Source organism: Apteryx mantelli, chromosome 27, assembly GCF_036417845.1.
Source record: "Apteryx mantelli isolate bAptMan1 chromosome 27, bAptMan1.hap1, whole genome shotgun sequence".
NCBI classification, from domain to species: domain Eukaryota; kingdom Metazoa; phylum Chordata; class Aves; order Apterygiformes; family Apterygidae; genus Apteryx; species Apteryx mantelli.
The window spans coordinates 4,660,356-4,677,438 of record NC_090004.1 but is presented as its reverse complement, the minus strand read 5'-3'; the positions used below and the strand labels follow the sequence as shown (position 1 = coordinate 4,677,438).

The following is a 17,083-nucleotide window of genomic DNA, read 5'->3' as shown; positions in this document are numbered from 1 at the left end:
TTGTGCCATTTTTTCCAGGTAAGGCTCAATCAAAGGCAAAAAGTTTGGTGCAGGAATGAGGTGTGTATCTAACTGGATGTTCATTGCGTAGCGAAGGCCTCCTCTTGGCAAGAGACTAACTTTGCAAGCCGCTCTAGCGTAAGTAGCGCACGCAGCGAGATCTCACCTGGGGGGATCGCTTTGGCGTAAACTTTCTTGCCTTTCGACCCGGCTCAGGTTTGGTTCTCAAGCCCTACCCCATCCTCTCCCTTGCCTCCCTGTGGATGCGATTCCCCCCCCCCCCCCCCCCGACGGGGACGAAGCCGTTTGGACGGGGCGAGGCCTGCAGGCCGGCCGGCCCCGGGGCGGCGGGGGGGCGCGGCGGCCCGAGGTGCGCCTGGTGCTGAAAGAACAGCTCCGCTCACCTGCGCGCCGCGCCGCCGCCCCCGCGCCGGCATTTTGTGGAGCCCCGGCGGGGGGGGGGGCGGCCCCGCGCGGAGGCAGCAGCGCGGCCCCGCTTCCCCCCCCCCCCCCCTCCGCGGGCCGCCATGGCCTTTCGCCTCCCTCCCGCCCGTTCCCCTCACGGATCTTTCCCGCCCCCGCCGAGCCGGCCCGCGCGCGCGCGCCGCTCCTCTGCGGGGCGGCGCGCGCGGGAAAGGGGTGGGGGGGGGAGGGAGGGGGCGCGAGGCCCAGTTGCGCGCGCGCGCCGCCTCCTCGGCTTGCTCTTCCCCCCCACCCTCCCTCCCTCTCCGCGCTGCCTGGCTTGGCCCCACCCCACGTGACCCGCGCGGGCCAATGGGCGGGCGGGGCGGTGGGGATCCGGCTGGAACCGGTTGGGCCGCGTCCGGCTCTATATAAAACTTTATAAACACCCGATTCAAATTAGTGGGGTCGGGAGCCAGCCTAGCGAGCCGGGAGCCAGCCCCGCCACGCTGCCCCCGCGCCGGCCAGCCAGCGAGCGCCACAGGGACATTCATTTTTCCTCCTTTCTTCCCCCCCCCCTCGCCCCCTCCCCCTCTTCTCGCCGCCGCCCCGGACCTAGCGAGCTTGACTCCCCCACCCCCCTTTCCTCCGCCTTCTCCCTCCGCCCCCTCTCACGCCGCCCAGCCGAGCTCTTCTCTCACACACGCACAACACACGCCGCCCGGAGACATGCCGAAGAGAAAGGTACGTGGCACCGCCGGGTGGGGGAGCGGGGCCCCCCACCCACCTCGCCCCGGCGCCCCTCTCCGCCTTGAGGGCCTACATTCCCGCCGCCCCCCCCCAGCCGCCCGCGCCTGTGGAAGGGGGGGCGGGACTAGGCGCCTCATCCCCCTCCTTTCCCCCCCCCCCTTCGGGGCGGTAACGGTTGCGAGGTGGCGCGCGAGCGGAGGCCCCAACGGGCGCGGGGGTGGGGGCGGGGCGGCGCGGGCCGCCGCGGGGACCGTTACCGGCCGCGCGCGCGCTGGGGCCGACGGCCGCGGGCCCCGGCTCCCCGCGGCGCGGGGCCCAGGGGGTTAACGGGGAGGGGAGGGGCGCGCGGAGCGGAGCCGGTGCGATCCGGCTGGTTTTGGCGGGAGGTCGGCGCGAGGGGGGGAGGGGAGCGCCGGTGGGGCTCGCCCCTTTCCTCCAACGCGCGGGAAAGGGCGGGAAGCGGCCGCGCTCCTGGAGCCCGGGCTGCTTTGCCGCCAAAACCGCCGCCCCATGGGGGCAGCCGTGGGCGGGAGCGGGGCCTCCCTGAAGGGGCAGCTTCGCCCCCCCCCCTCTCTCCCTCCCTCCCTCGGGGGAGGGGGGCCTCTCGTCTCCGCTCCCGCTCCGCTGTGGGGCGCGTCGGTGCGGTGCGGGCCGAAGATTTGCCTCGGGATCCCGCCGCGCAGGGGCCGTGACCCGCGCCAAAAGCCCTGGCGCCGCTGATGCCTCCGGCCCCTCCCCGAATCCCTGTCCGCGCCGGAGCGCCCGGCCTCGCGGTCCAAACTGGCAGGTGGGGGTGGAGCCCCGGAGACCTGAGGCGCCGTTAGGGCCTAGCGCCCTCCGGGAACCCGCCGAAAACGTTTACTTCACAGGTATTGGGGTTAAAAATAACCGTGCTGCTGCGGGTATGGGGGCTGAGCGTTCCTCCTCGTAACTTGTTGGTGCAACTTGCGTTTCATGTTTCTAGGCTGAAGGAGATACCAAGGGCGATAAGGCCAAAGTTAAGGATGAGGTAAGAAGTTAAATATTTTGAGAAAGTTAAAACATAAGGTGTTTGCATTGAGAGACTAGGTTTAACTTCACTGAAATAAATAGCTGGAGTGGGGGGAATTGTTTTCAATTGATGCTGTCCTTTTGAAGTATTAACTGCGTGTCTTTTCATCTTAACCGTGAAAAATCTACTTAAGTGCTGTTACATATTATTTGTAGTGACTTAAACAGGATATTTTCTTGTTTCATGATAATAGGAAAAAGAGAAGTAAAAACTTAAGCTCCTGTTCTGGGATTGTACTCCATTGAAATAGACTTATTTCAGAGTCTTTGATAGTTTTCATTCTGTCACATTAATTTTAATTTTTTCTTTTTAAATAGCCACAACGGAGATCGGCGAGGTTATCTGCTGTGAGTATTCTGTTGTTGAGGAGAGATGGCACAACGTTTAATAGTATTAGGCTTAAATATTAAATACTGTATCTGTGTGAGAACTGTAGGTATTCTGGAGGGATGCATTGTTCAGTTGAATGAATGTTGTTAGCTTAACAAACTGCCCCATTGTGTAGTGTTATGGGAGTGGTAGAATAATTGTCAAGTCAAGTGTTTCGATTTCAAATATTGCTTTGATTTGCTTTCCTAAAACTAAACTACGTGGTTTGAATGTTTTTTGTTTAAAAAAAAAAGTTTTAAACTGCTTGTATAATAAGAGGATTTTTTTCTTATAGAAACCTGCCCCTCCAAAGCCAGAGCCTAAACCTAAAAAGGCAGCTCCAAAAGTAAGTTGCTGTGTTAATCCTATTACTGAAAGGTAGATAGGTTATGAAATATAGGTTTGTGTAGTAGTAATTCATAAAACTTTGAATATCAGTGTATTTATCAGTGGTGGTAATCATTTGAGAATTTACTTGCATCATTGCTTCCATAAAGTTGGACTGAAAACTTTTATATTTTACAAAACTTGCATAAAAGTATCTAAGACTAACCAAATATATGAAGAAGCTTTACAAAAATTGCGAATCTGTGTCTCTCTTAAACATATAAGTACTTGTGTGTTGCTGCGTTCTTTTTAGGCCAACATCCAGTATTGGTTTGGTCATCTTAGTTTGTGGATTCTTGTGGCTTAATGAGTGGGAATCGGTAGTTCTCATGGTGTATGTCATCTTCTATTTGGCAGAAGAGCGAGAAGTTGCCTAAGGGAAAAAAGGGGAAAACTGATGCTGGCAAGGAGGGAAACAACCCTGCAGAAAACGGAGATGCCAAAACAGACCAGGTATAATAGTGTTTCTAGCAGCTTGTGTTACATCACTGAATTATTTTTTTCCATGTCAAGTATTGGCAGGTCTAGGCCTGTGCTAATGAAGTGAAATTATTGCTCAATTATTTAGATCTGTTGCTTATGACATTAGTAACATGCTTGCAGATTCTTTTTAGAAAGTACTGTTTGTATTGGTTGGTAAAGAGTTAAAATAAAAATTGTCTGTTTGCCAGTTGAAATGAAGTTACTATATGAAAAATTACTGTTACGCCTTGTTCTAAAAATGAGTAAAGTTAACACATAAAGCAACTTCAAGTTTGCTTTTAAGATGCTTCTAATCCTAGATTTCATTTTGTTAAAAATTATGGTGATACAGCTCAGATAAGAGTTTTTTTTGTTGGGAAGATTGTTAATCAGGAAAAGGAATTTTCAGTTGTTTGGTGCAAGTATGTAGTGTATATTGACTGGTTCCCCTTTTTCTTTTAGGCACAGAAAGCTGAAGGTGCTGGTGATGCCAAGTAAAATGTGTGAATTTTTGATAACTGTGTACTTCTGGTGACTGTACAGTTTGAAATACTATTTTTTATCAAGTTTTATAACAATGCAGAATTTTGTTTTACTTTTTTTTAAGCTATGTTGTTAGCACACAGACCGCTTCGTTGTTGTGTTTTTGGGGGGGGGCAGTGGGGACAAATGTCAGTTAAGTCTATCTCTCGGAACCTGAATTTTAAAAAAACAAAAGTTTTCCCCCCTCCCCCAATTTTTTGGAAGAAGGGCTCTTCCTGAATAGAGGAGGAAGGATTCCTTCATGCTGCACGTCTGTCAAGTTTTGTGAAGTGCATCAGAGTGAACGTTGAAGCTCCCAAGATGCCTGTTGCCAACTTCAAAACCAACAGTTTGTAATGTTCTCTGTATTTTCTTTCATGTCCTCATTATTTGCCTAGAGCTTATCACTCCGAAACATGGCAAAAATGGCATTTTGGGACTTAACCACTCTAAATGCATTGTCAGGTGATCCGGACTTCTCGTGTTCAATTTGGGATATAATGGCTCTAAAAGGAGCTGCATTTTCTCTTTTATATTGTGGATCTTCAGATTAAGAAACCTGCAATTTTAATTTTTCCTCTAAAAGTCAGGGTAGGTTTGTGAAAAGTTGTTAAACAACATACTAAATGTGAAAGTGTCCACCCTCACTCTAAACTGTTCCCTCTACAAGTATGAAATGAAGATTCTTCAGTTTTATAGCAACTTTTACGTTTTGGTAGTCCATGAAGGGAGGGGAGTTTGACAGTTGTTGTAAAATGTTGCAGATTGTAGCCCATGTCCTGCCTAAATTACCATGATTGTTTATGAAAAGTACCTTTAATAAAGCTGGATACGGTTTGGCTTGGACTGTTCTTAATGCCTTTCTAATTTCTCTTGCCTTTATTTCTTCTCTAATGTGGTATATGCTAGAAGAATATAGTTGCTGTGTACATGCATGCATTTATATTTAGGCAGTGTTTCACTAATGGTCAAGAGCTTGTTTTAAGCACCTTAATTCAGATGCTTAGGATAATCTTCATTCACAAGTGGAAACCAAGATCTCCTTGCTTCAAAGTTAGATAAGGTAACTTTTCTGTAGGATGTTTCAAAACTCTTGACCTACTAGGAGGCCCAAAATGCAGCATGTAAGTGAATCTACAGAGATAATTTATCTTCATTGTCTAAGAACTGGTACTGTACAAAAAGGAGGGAAATACAGCAATTTACCAGTTGCTGCAGAGAAAAATAAATTTTGTTAAGCTTTTCTTTGTAGTGAAGCCAATAATAGCTCCATAAAACTGATTGTGTGTTGGACTTCTGCACTTAAGTTTGAATGTTGTTGCTTCTACCGATCAAATGCAGACTTTGCTGTGGTAGTGACTAAGCAAGAAACAAGATTTGTTGAGTAAAAATGCACCATTTCTTGTGGTTGCTACTTCTGACTATAGTAAGGTGTCAGACCAGAAACAGTAATGTATAAATGTCTCCTTCAGCTAACTTTTTCAGATGGAGTATTTTTTCCATCTCTACTTGGCATTTCCTGGGACTTCAGTGTCTGTTCTTGAATAAGTTCAGTGACTTGTTCTAACCTGTGCTGCTTTTGGGGAGAATCCAGTGGGTACTGACAGGGAAATGTTTCGCACCAAGAAGTACTCTGTATCTAGTAAAAGTACAATATACACCAGATGAAAATGTAACATAAACTGGTTTTCAGTCTTGCATTATCGTAGTTGGTAAGTGTTATATTTGCCCCAGCAAACATAGAAAAATGATGAGGTGTGATAAACCTGCATATACCCCTATGCAGAAGCAGCAGTTTGGAAAAGGGCAATGCAAATACAGACTAATTCCCCAAGCTGTGTTTTGGTGACCAAGCAGTAGGATGCAGCTACTCAAAGGCTGCAGCTCCCCAGAAATGGGAGCAGGGAGAAGAGATGGTTAACCTTCCAGGGTGTTCTCCAGGAGGTGTCGCTTGAGAGAAGCCCTGGAGCATCAGTGTGTGGGCGATGAAGTGTTGCGGGGGGGGAAAGCAGAAAGCAGGTAAAGGATTTACAAGATAGGCATGCTACCTTGATGGGTCTGATCTGTTCTCTGTTGTCCTCCAGAAGAGGCTCTGATTGCTCTAGAGAGGATGAGCAGTTAGTGACCCAAGGGAAAGGACTGATGGCAGGTTTGAAGCTCTCTGGATTTCCCAGTGAGTCTGAATTTTCAAGTGCCAGAATGAGATGAGCCTCGAGGCTGTGGAATGGTCTCAGACTTGGTCACCACAGTGATGGTGCTATAAACGCTTCCACGACTCTGAAATTGGGATTTTAATACAAGATTGAAGTCTTGAAATATCCTAGCTGCCTTAATAGAACCTTGTGTTGTCTGGGCCTCTACTAAGAATGAGTAGTTCCAAATGAACTGGGTTTTGATGGGGTTGCGCCTGGATAGCAACTACAGTGCTAAGCTGTTCTCGGAACTAATATGATGGTTGGAAGGTCTTTTCATCCCCTATTTGTTTAATAAGCTATGGCTAATAAAGTATAATTACAGGTTTTCTTTCTGTTAACTTACTGCTTAACTATTACTTTATCTTTTCAATACCTAAAAGTTTTAATTGCGTGAATTGTGTGCTGCTACATTGTTCATTACAATGCAGAACACTTTCTCCAGCCAAACAGGAAAGTGATTCTTTTTTCCATGTGATAACTACCATGTAAGTTTACTTGTGGTAATTCAGCCACGTTATCTAACTGCTAGCAATTGAACTTTAAGGTGTCATTATTTCACAGATGCTCTGAAAAATCTACTTTAATGTCTGTGTCACACATGTGACTTGGTGTTCATAGCATGATATATTTTGGAAAGTACTTGATGCTTTAATTTCTGCTGCAAAACTCTTACCTTATATTTTCCTTTATTCTGGGCTGAAATCTACTTGCTGATGAGAACGTTCCCCCTCCTCCATATATCTAAAACTTGCTAGAGGAGTTTTAAATCTCCTTGATGATCTGCAGCTTGGCTACAGGGGGTGTCTGCCCGTCTCTTTTCTACATACGGCAATGCATATATTAAGTACTGCAAGATTTAAACACCTTGATAGTTCTAAAGTGTATCCCCGTGGACATGCCCTGATACTAGAGTTATTTTTTTCCCCACTGGACGTGATGTGACATGCAGGGCTCATCTATTTCTCCTTAGGCAGATAGTGGGTAAAGTGTGCTAAAGACAGTAAATCCAACTAATTAGTTCTGTAAATTAAACCATAAAGATCGGCCAACCCTGTGCTGCAATCCATGCATGTTTAGTGGTTAGAGTAGCCACAAATCTGCATCTCTGGCTGCCAGAATGCCTTAAGCTAAGAATAATTTTTTTGTTAAATCATAATCATTTTACGTGGAGAATTGTCTTAGCATAAATCACATTTCCAGATGATACACAATCAGATGCATTAAGAAAGTTGGCCTATCAGGTTATCTTTGCATTGTGTTTTGTCCTATGAGTTTTAAGATTACAAATTACTAGATTGGAGACCACCACCATTTCAAGGAAACAAAGCTAATATATGAAAAAATACACAATGATTTATAATTTAAGGGCAGCACCTTGCAATGTTCCAGCAATATAATACTACAGTACTACGCAGTAATGTGCATTTTTTTGCATTTTTTTTTCAAAATTAAGGACAGAGAACACCCTGTTTTGAATCACACTGAGGAGCTGAGCATTAAATTAACTTTCCTCATATGCAGCAGATGATAGGGAAAGACCATGGATTGCACTAACTTCAGGTAAAAAGAGTAAGTACTAGGTGTAGCGATAAATGGTTCTGTCCAAGCTCAGTTGCATTGTTGAGTTTTGCTTAAGTACCTTTTCCAGCAATTTGTCTCTATGGAAGAAGATGGCCTTTCTCTGTTGCTTGTCCACTATGCTTCAGGACTTCTCAGTGCCAGTATCTTGGGGACCAACAATAATTACTTTTTAATTTTTTTTAACTAATTCATGAACCTGATCACATACTAAACAGCCACATCACTTCATTTTAGATACTATATCCTGAAATCTGTGCTAGATTGTTAGGCAGGGTAGTGCTGGGTACATTGGATGCATCCTGTCTTTAACATAAGAAATGAAAGCCTTTTGTGCTTCTGCAAATTACCCAGGCTTTATGCATTCACAGTCAATTTACATGATAACTTTTCTTGCTTTGCTGATGCTTTCCATACTCTTCCCACCTTCGTTTTGACAGTCCTCTTGCAGAAGAACTTGATTTGCACAAGTGATGTGCGATAAAACAGAAATTTGATGCAATATGCTACTTGTTTCTGCAGCTGCTTCTCTGCAAAGGAAGCAACCGCATCCAGGATCCAGGAAGTCGTCATTGACAACAGAAGGGCAAACGAGTAGGTTCAGTGTTCCTCACCAAGCCTTGAAGTAGTAGTTGTGTACCAGTATGGTTTAAATCCATGTAAAATTAGTGGCCATGACAGTAAATTGTTTCTCAGGTTATTTCAAACCAAAGTGTCTGGAAATAGACCCAAAATCCCTTTATCATTTGTTTGATACTGTTTTTGTCCCAACTGATTTCACATTTTGAATCTAAAACCACTTTCGTGTCTAATTTCACAGGTAAGGTCGCAAAAATGGTGTTCTTAATGGTGTGGAAACTTTTGGCATGCTTCCAGTAGAGCCTGTGGATGATTTTTTGTTTTCCTAATACCTGGATTTTTGCTGGGGTCATAAGAGCATTTAAATTACTGAGAAATGATAGAGCAAAATCTCTGAAATCCCAAAAGCAGTGTACTAAGTGATGGTTAAAACTCGGAGACTAAAACTTAATGTGAGCTACATTTGCAGGCCAGTAGTCGCTTACCATATTCTTACAGGACCACCTTTACCACAACTGTGTTTCCCCTTTCAAGTGAAAGTGGATAGTAGGCCAAAAAAAATGTGGGAACCACTGAGCCACATCGTTCTTAGGGAGTCTTCCCTGCACAACAGACCCATGACCCCTCTCTTCCCAATGTACTGTCCTTGGATTAACAATTCTGTGTTTCAGGATAATTTACTCTTGCAGCAGTTTCATCTTGCCTTCGTAGAGCTCAATTATATGTGTAAAAAGTGATGGTATACTCCCCTCAGCCAAGCCCTGACTCGGGTGGGTAGGAAAAGGAGCAAGGAAGGAAAAGAGACTAAATTTCAGTGTGTGCACACAGTGGATATAGAGTTGCAGGATCATTTGTGTTGGAAAAATCACCTAGCTCCATAGCACACACATTTCATTGTCCCTAAATCATCCCAGACATGGTAATACCATATCCAGGGATGAATATTGCTGACCGTAATTTGTGAAGAACAGGTCCTTATCCAGCAATTGGTAAAGATAAAATGGAGCTATCGTTAAGCAGACAATTTATAATATATGCCTGCTCTCAATTGCAAGGAATAGGAAGGAGATGACAAAGGGGGATCTAATTCTGAGTAAAGTTTGATTGAGGCTAATGAGGATTAGGTACGGACTAGTAAAGAGCTTCAGTAAAATGATATTAAGATGAATTCTGATATGAATGACTGTCTGGTATTTTGTTAACTAATAATTTTTTGGTTTTTAACCATCTTCTTGCAAAGGGAATTTCTAAGGTGCCAGAAAATGTGTGGCTTTATAGAAGAAATAGCAACAGAAAACCTCAATGTCAGGTAAAGCTTCCTAAGTAGGAGATCCATTCAAATGCATTAAGGCCTCCAAACAACAAAATTCCATTGCCTTAGGTGCTTAAAACCAGCCTGGAGAAACTACTAAGACAATGTGTTAGAAAGGATGGCCCTGCAGTGGCTGCAAATGACCTAGATATGGGAACACCTTTTTTTACTCTATTTTCCAACCCACAAGGAGGTACTGGAAGTCTTTGCATTTGCTGCTGGATACTTAAAACTCAAACTTTCTAGGTTTTGCCTTCTAAACAGTGGATTTCTGTTACAGTGAATTTCACTTTATCTTACTCCGTTAAACCCTACTAAGTTTATTCTGGGATTTTTAACAAATTTTCCCCCAGGCAACAACTTTCCCCTCCTCTCAAGTTTTCTAGTTGCAGTTGCTATGTAGAGGTTAGTGTATATGATAATTATGAAGCAAGAGAGGAGTTACCCCAGACGAGAAATGTTATTTCAGCATTGCGCAGACAGGAAGAGATTAACTTTTGTGTGCCCTTATTCTAACAAAGTGGTATTTCTGTGCTTATTGTTGATGGAAATAAGAAGTATTATCTAAGCGTAAAAACTGAATCTATGTATATTAGGGGTTCTAAGTCTAGCCTGAGGGCTAATTGTAAACTTGGGCAATTAATTACTTTTTGTCGTAATTTCCTTCTGACTGGAGACGATACTAGAGATTGTTACTATGTTTTGGGTGTTTTGGTGAATAGATTTTGCTGGATTGTAGCCTGCTTCTAAATGGCCAGGTTTCCCTGTCACAGCATAACAAAATTAGCTTCCTTGTTGGCAAGCGCTATAGGAATCAAGGAAGGAAAATTCCATTGATACTGAATTTATCTCACTTGCAAAAATACGCATGGCTTCAGAAGTAAACTGGATCTGAGGCGTGTTGGCAGGGGAACCCTGTATTTGGCAGTCTCTCGATGTGTGTTTGCCACAGTTCAGTGGATTCAGGGATTTGGGTAGTCCTGTTTGTCTCATTAAAAACGGTTTGATTAAGAGCCTATTCCTTCCCTTCACCACACGGTGGTACCAGGAAACACAGAATCGCTGCTTGGAGCCCGACAAATGGCAGGCGGCGTCCAAATACATCACAAGCTGCCTGTTAACCTTGGGGGGTTGAAGCCTGCTTTATTACAATCTAACATGTGCTATTTACTTTTAGAAGGAAGGAGGAGTGCTCCTCTGGTATTCCCTATTGCCATGGTGCTCTTCTGGTTTCAGAAGATCAGCGTGAGACGAACGATAATCACTTGAGCAATGTGAGTCTCCCTTTTGATCCCGTCTAATGTATTTATACAACCAAGTATGTGAGCACTTGCCGTTTTTTGTTATATTTTTCCTCAAAACCCATACGGAGTGCTCAATTTATCAGTTTACAGGCATACCTGACATCTCATCGGAAATCTGCAGTATAGCAGGTCTTTGAACTTAGGCCTCCCAACTTCTATTTTAAGAATCCCTGGACCAATTTTTTTTTTTCTCAAGCATTTATTACAGCTGCTATGACACGTCCTGAAAATTTAAGCCTAAACTAGACTTATTATCCATCTCATCTCTCCTCAGCTGGGGAAGGGATACTTTATCTTAAACCCAGATTTAAATAGCCTGGTCAGTTTTAGTTTTGCTGGTACAAATTATTATGTCAGACTTGCTGAATCTTCAAGCTGAGATTCCAGTATAAATTTTATTATTTTAAGAAATAATACTTCACTTTTCAGTAAAGCTTCCTACACTTTTTGTCATGTCTCCCTTTACGTTTGTATGCAAATATTCTGAGTGATTTTGTTTTTCCTCTACAACCTAAGTACAATCTAGAAAATAGAATTTTAATATTTGTGCTAATTCACAATGCTCTTTAGAGGTATGACTTGAATGATTTTTCTGATGCTGTAAAACTCAGCGCTACGGTTTGCTAGCCTGCAACTTTTACCAGCCTAGCATTAATGTTCTCATCAGCTCCAACAGAATAACGTTCTGTAATATGTACTGGGCTGAAGCAGTATCATCATCTGTAGAGAGCTGTTTGTCCTTCAACTCGTGCATTATGAAACACCTTAGTCATGGGGTTATCTCCTTCTCACAAATGCTTTCGATGTTTACCTTTACCAAGTAGCAGTGCATACAGTTGGAAAGGAAGTGGCTGCTTCCAAGAGCTGGAGAGATTGCATATGAAGCACTTGACACCCTAATGATACTTCCTTGAAGTGGACACAAAACGGAAAGACGAGCTCCTGGTAAGCTGAACTCATTATTCCTTTTCTCCAGTTCTCCATACTTGACTGGGCAGGAATTACTGGAAAAGATGCACATTTTGGGAGAAGTGGGCAAAATACCACCCTAGATTACAGGGAGAAGGCAGAGATTCCCAATCACTGACAATACAAGTGCTATGATTGAACATTGAAACTAATAGTTTCAGGGACATCTGATTATGTGCCATACTGAAAAATACGTGACACAGATTTTATTCATATGTCTCCAACAAACAGGCCCGGTCACCATTCACTGCTATATCCTAGATAACAAGCCTGCTGTGATTAGTCAGTGATTAGTCAAATGAGCAGACCAGAGTTCGTATCCTTTTGCATGAGAAAGCAAATGGGAGTTTGGTTTATTAATTAACTCAGTAAATGAACAATTTATACCAGCAAAGCAAGGATGAGCCAGCCTTAAGTTGCATGTGCAGTTTGCATTTGGGAGGGGGAAAAAAAAAGGCAAACTCAGCCCAGAATGGTCAAGAGCCAGCTTTCTCAGTGTAGCGGGGGGATGCTGATAGACCCTTCTTACCTATCATTTGCTGAGGTGGTCAGGCTGGAAGCCTCATGGCAGCCTGAGTGAGCTTGCTAGTTGGACATAAATGTATTGGCCCAGCTAGCTTGTATTAGATACAGTGCCTAGCTTGCACACATGAGTAATCAGATTGTTTAAGATAGAATGCCCCAATGTCGGCCCAAGGTCCTTCTCACATGCTGTGTGCGCTCGGCACAGGATTTGTGCACTCGCTGCTTATGTGCACCAGAGCAGTGAAAAGTACGGTGATTTATTTTCTGAAATCAAAGGCATTGGATTGCTGCCCAGTATGTGTGATGGTGTCTGCGCACTAAACAGGTAGCTCATTACACAACCACACACACGTGAAGACAGGACTGAGGCTTCTTTGCACTTCTGTGCAGTTCCCCAGCAGCAGTTCTCACACGCTTGTGTTATGTAAGGCTTCGTGCAATACCCTGCTTTCCTCACCAGAGGGATTCTCCGCAGCATTGCCACCTCGCGAACGCTGGTTCTGCAGTTGAGACACAGTCTCCATCTCACACTGGGAGCAAATACTAAATTTCTCCAGTGGCTGGTGCTAAGACCTGCAAGACCAGAAAGGGTAACTAACCCATGCTCCAGGTGGGCTGGTTTACCCCATTCCTTGACCCAGGCCAATTTGCTTTCCATCAATAACCCTTTACTTTACTGAATAATTTCTAAGGCCCTAGTGATGATATCTACACCCATCCATTTCCGTGTCTGTACCCGACACTCCTGAAATGCTTCTGGCAGAGGGTGAGCTCATACCAAAAGTGATGCTGGTGATCTTGTAGAATGGACATTGTCCATTGGCAAATTGACTCTCGTATTAATATTAGAGGAGCTGGCAAACAGCTGCCAAGTAACTGTTTTCTATTTCTGTTGATCGACATTGCCTTTCAACAAGTATATGGTGTCACCGAGTGTTAGCTAATAGCGCTCTGAGAACCTGAAACACCCATAGGCACGGGGGTGCTCAGTGGTGGTGGGACCCTCTCCACTGCACCCGCAGCACTGGCAGTACTTGGTGCAGCCCTAGGCTGGTAGCTCCCTGTTTGTGCTGCAGCTGCTCCTGGATGTTTGAGGTTTTTCTGTCTGTTAAGCAGTCTTATTATTAATATTTTATGTGCTTATTTTGTGAATTCTTTAATATGAATCTTGGGACACATTTTACTGCAAAAGAAGATATTTAGTCCCTGCTGACTAAATGTCCTAGTGGTAAAACTCTACCATTTGGGCAATGTTAGGGAAACTGTATTGTATCCAACAGGCAACACTGCCCTCCCCTCCTGACAGTGACAGAGAGAGGGGAAGACACAGCCCCTCTGTAACGAAGAGGTTGCTTTCAATCACACAGAAGTTCACAAAGTTTGAAGGAAGAAAGGTAAAAGTAAACTTGCTTTTGATCTTAGAAATTCTGAAATTGTCTATTCTGAGCAATTTTGGAGAATGACGATGAAATGACAACAGCCCACAAGAATCAGGCAGGCAGATTTTTAGCCTGCTAACACAGAACCTTTGGAGCAGAACCTGTTAGTGCCTATGTAGGTCACTAGAGAATAATTTTGAAAGACAATTTTTCTGGTTAAAGGTCAAGTAGTTCCTCCCACATCAGTAGAGGTGTAAGAACTCTAGGTAAACTCACTGAGAAATGCACCAAGCTTGCTCCTCTGAGAGAGCCAGAAAAGGCCCAGCGGACAGTCCTTAGCTTTCTAACATAAAACAGGAGGTATTTCTGTTCCAACTTCTGGAAAGAAGAATGTCTAAAGAGCAAAGTCTCCAAGCTCCCTTCCTTTACTCATCATAAAGGTAAAAGAGGAGGAAAAGGGCAATTTAAGAAGCAGAAACAAAAAGTTCCACCACCTTTAGCAAGCTCTGTTCTGTTGTTGAATACTGATTCAGCCCTTTGGGGAAGCAAAAGGGTAGTATTATGAAATATTCAAGCAGAAAAGTACCAGCATTGTATTGCTGCACTATTTTATGGTGTCCTAAGAGACGCGCAGCACAGCAAAGTATCTAGGGACCTCACTAACTCCAGAATCTTCTTTTTATGCTGATGAGGGCCTGACAGATTTTCCTTTGCCAGGTAATTGTATTTCTGACATCACTAAACCTGTTGTGCCTTTTGTTCACTGCCCAACAAGGAAACCATTGAGCATGGTGTCGATGTATCTGCTACCTGTACCTGCAAGCCAGCTGAGTCATATCTGTGCTGCTGTGCTCTTTTAATCGTTTTCTAAAATAGAAAAAGCAAACGCTATTAGAATAAAAGTTGGAGACCTCCTTTTCTCTCCCTAAATGACAAAGGCACCTCTTTCACACACCTCTTTAGAAAATCTTGCTTGTATTATGTCTTCCTACATAATACAATATCTATTGGTCATTATAGCAAAATAATTCCCAGACTGGATCACTTCTCTTATTTTGGAAGTATCCCCTCTGTTTATTTTTGCGATTTTTTTCAAGCCTGGGTGTGTGCAGCAGTCCTGGTTTTGTAACAGGACTGAGAAGTAAAACAGTGCCAGTCATGAGTATATCAGTCCTGAGCAAATCGGAAAGAAAGATGCTATTTTTTTTTCCTCTTCTAAGGACTGAATAGTTTTCTTGACATGGGGACTTCAGGCAAAATCAAGCAGCTAAGCATCAGGACTTCTGAAATTCACTTCCAATTTTGAAATTGTTTCATTGTTTTACTTTGAAAGATGGCTTCCCAAACTGTGTAATGGAGTAATTAGGAATGGGTATTCGTGTGTGCCCTCTATTAAGCAGGATGAGACTTGTTCAGTTGCATCATGTAGGCTTGAGACTGCAAACAGTGGAATGACATTTTCTTCTACCTGAAGCTGGGTTTCTTTTGAAGCGTGTTTTTGTTTTCTGCTGCCAGATTCCCTTACCCTATCTGAGGAAGCTGGGACCTGTGTGCCTGGGTTTATTCTGTAAGTAGCACAAAACTGAGGAAATCTATTTGTATAGACTTAAAAGACCCATCACTTGTTTACAAGATCTTAAACCTAAAAGAACTATAAAAACTGACTGTACTTACCACGGCTGTTTACTCAGCTTTCTCCCTGGCTAGGGGACAATGAAAACAGGCCTGACAGTTTCACTTTTGTTTACAGTTTCTAATAGTTTTCTCTTTCATGTTATCACTCCCTCGCATAGCGCTACAATGAAATAAACTACAAACGTATCTGCATGCTAATAAAAACCAAAATTGCCAGATAACTCGAAATAGCTCACCACCTGGACTGCAAGCCTGGAGAAGCCTTAAAAATACTCTCCAAAAAAGTTGGTATTTATACAGAACACTGGGTTTTGTAAAAGCCTTTTTCAGGTGTAGTTTGAGGCCACACTTGACCTCCCATTTTTGCTTTCAAGCAGAGAACTGCAGTCACTGGGACCTGAAGAGCTCTGCCCATGTGTGGATGTTTGCTGGCGTTACTGCCTTGAACTCTCCGTTGAGCAGGGCAGCAGGGAAGCGGCAAGTGTGTGCAGCAGGCAGAGTCCGAGTCCACAGCAGCTGGTCACGAATCCCGAAGGCCAAGCAAGAGCAAAAGCTGGCTGGGCTGTGAAAATTGCTCCTCTGAGGTCCTAGGAAACATCCTAAGGTTACGGCACCAGCAAATGCAATTGGTCAGAGCATTATCAAGCTCACATAGTTTGAATACCGAAAAAGCAGGTCACCTTCCACTCTCCCCTTAGAGATGCCTGGGTTTGAAACAGCTTATTTTCTCTTTCTGTTTGGACACCAGGCATTCTGTTCTGCGTAGAAACAAGAGCAGACCACCACTCATTTATTTGCATCCAGGAAACGGAAGGTAACTGATATCAGGAGAGACTGACAGAGCGATTGTATCCATGACAACCGGCAGATACGGCCTCGCTGCCTCGGCAGCACGTTCCCCATCACCTCCCTGCCTTCCCAAGGCACAATCACAGCTCCGGTGGGTCCCTTTCCTTAAGTCACCTCCTGGCTGCAGTTCAGTGTTCCTGAGATATAGGTGACAAATTCCCAAATTAAGAGACTTTCCTGGAGGCAACAGCTTAACCAATTCTTGTCTCTGTTAGTAGAGCTCTTCCTTGACTCGAGCTGCATGTGCTTATGGCAGCCGCCCCCTGGGAGCCCTGCGGGTGGTTTTAAAAACTGGTCTGCGGCAGAACCGCATGGTTCGCAGTGATGCCATGTAGAAGAAGCAGGGTGGGCTTAGCCGACTGACAGCCGGTTTGCCAACCCAGCAGGCCAAATGCATTAAATAGTGCAAACGAAAAAAGCAGTTTCAGATATGCCAGGTGCCTTAATGAAAGCAACAACTGGTCAGCTGAGCAAGCCCTAGGAGGCAGCATGATGCTCCCCTTTGCAGGAAGCATGGGCAGAAGTTAAAGGCGTTTGTTCTGTTAACAGGCCTTCACTCTGCAAATACCCCTTTCAGGAGGATGAGAGCGCTGCCTGGAGGAGCTCTTCATCCCACCGGCTGCTCTGGTGTATTTTCTGCATTCCGACTGCTGCCTGGACCTGCCTTGGAGAACACTGGCATCTGAGGCAGCTGCAATCGTGCACAGTGGTAAGGAACGGAAAGAAATCTGTCACAAAAGGAAAAAGCAATCAGCTGTTAAACGCAGCCAAAGTTTCTCGTTTACAGGGCCCCTGCTTTATGTCTTAAATGTGAC

General features: G+C 44.4%; 1 protein-coding gene across 1 annotated transcript; it reads left to right on the top strand.

The window, feature by feature from the left end:
* The first annotated feature begins 850 nt into the window (after positions 1 to 850).
* On the top strand, positions 851 to 4,794 carry HMGN2 (high mobility group nucleosomal binding domain 2). Its single transcript, XM_067311512.1, has 6 exons — positions 851 to 1,146; positions 2,117 to 2,161; positions 2,521 to 2,550; positions 2,868 to 2,918; positions 3,317 to 3,412; positions 3,884 to 4,794. Exons 1-6 carry the CDS (start codon positions 1,132 to 1,134, stop codon positions 3,917 to 3,919), a joined length of 273 nt encoding a protein of 90 aa, XP_067167613.1. The 5' UTR covers positions 851 to 1,131; the 3' UTR covers positions 3,920 to 4,794.
* The last annotated feature ends 12,289 nt before the right edge of the window (positions 4,795 to 17,083 follow it).

Excerpts from the sequence above, each read along its gene's own strand:
- HMGN2 (XM_067311512.1), top strand. Across the intron at positions 2,162-2,520 it reads AGGCCAAAGTTAAGGATGAG|CCACAACGGAGATCGGCGAG; the intron begins GTAAGAAGTTAA and ends CTTTTTAAATAG. Across the intron at positions 2,551-2,867 it reads GATCGGCGAGGTTATCTGCT|AAACCTGCCCCTCCAAAGCC; the intron begins GTGAGTATTCTG and ends TTTTTCTTATAG.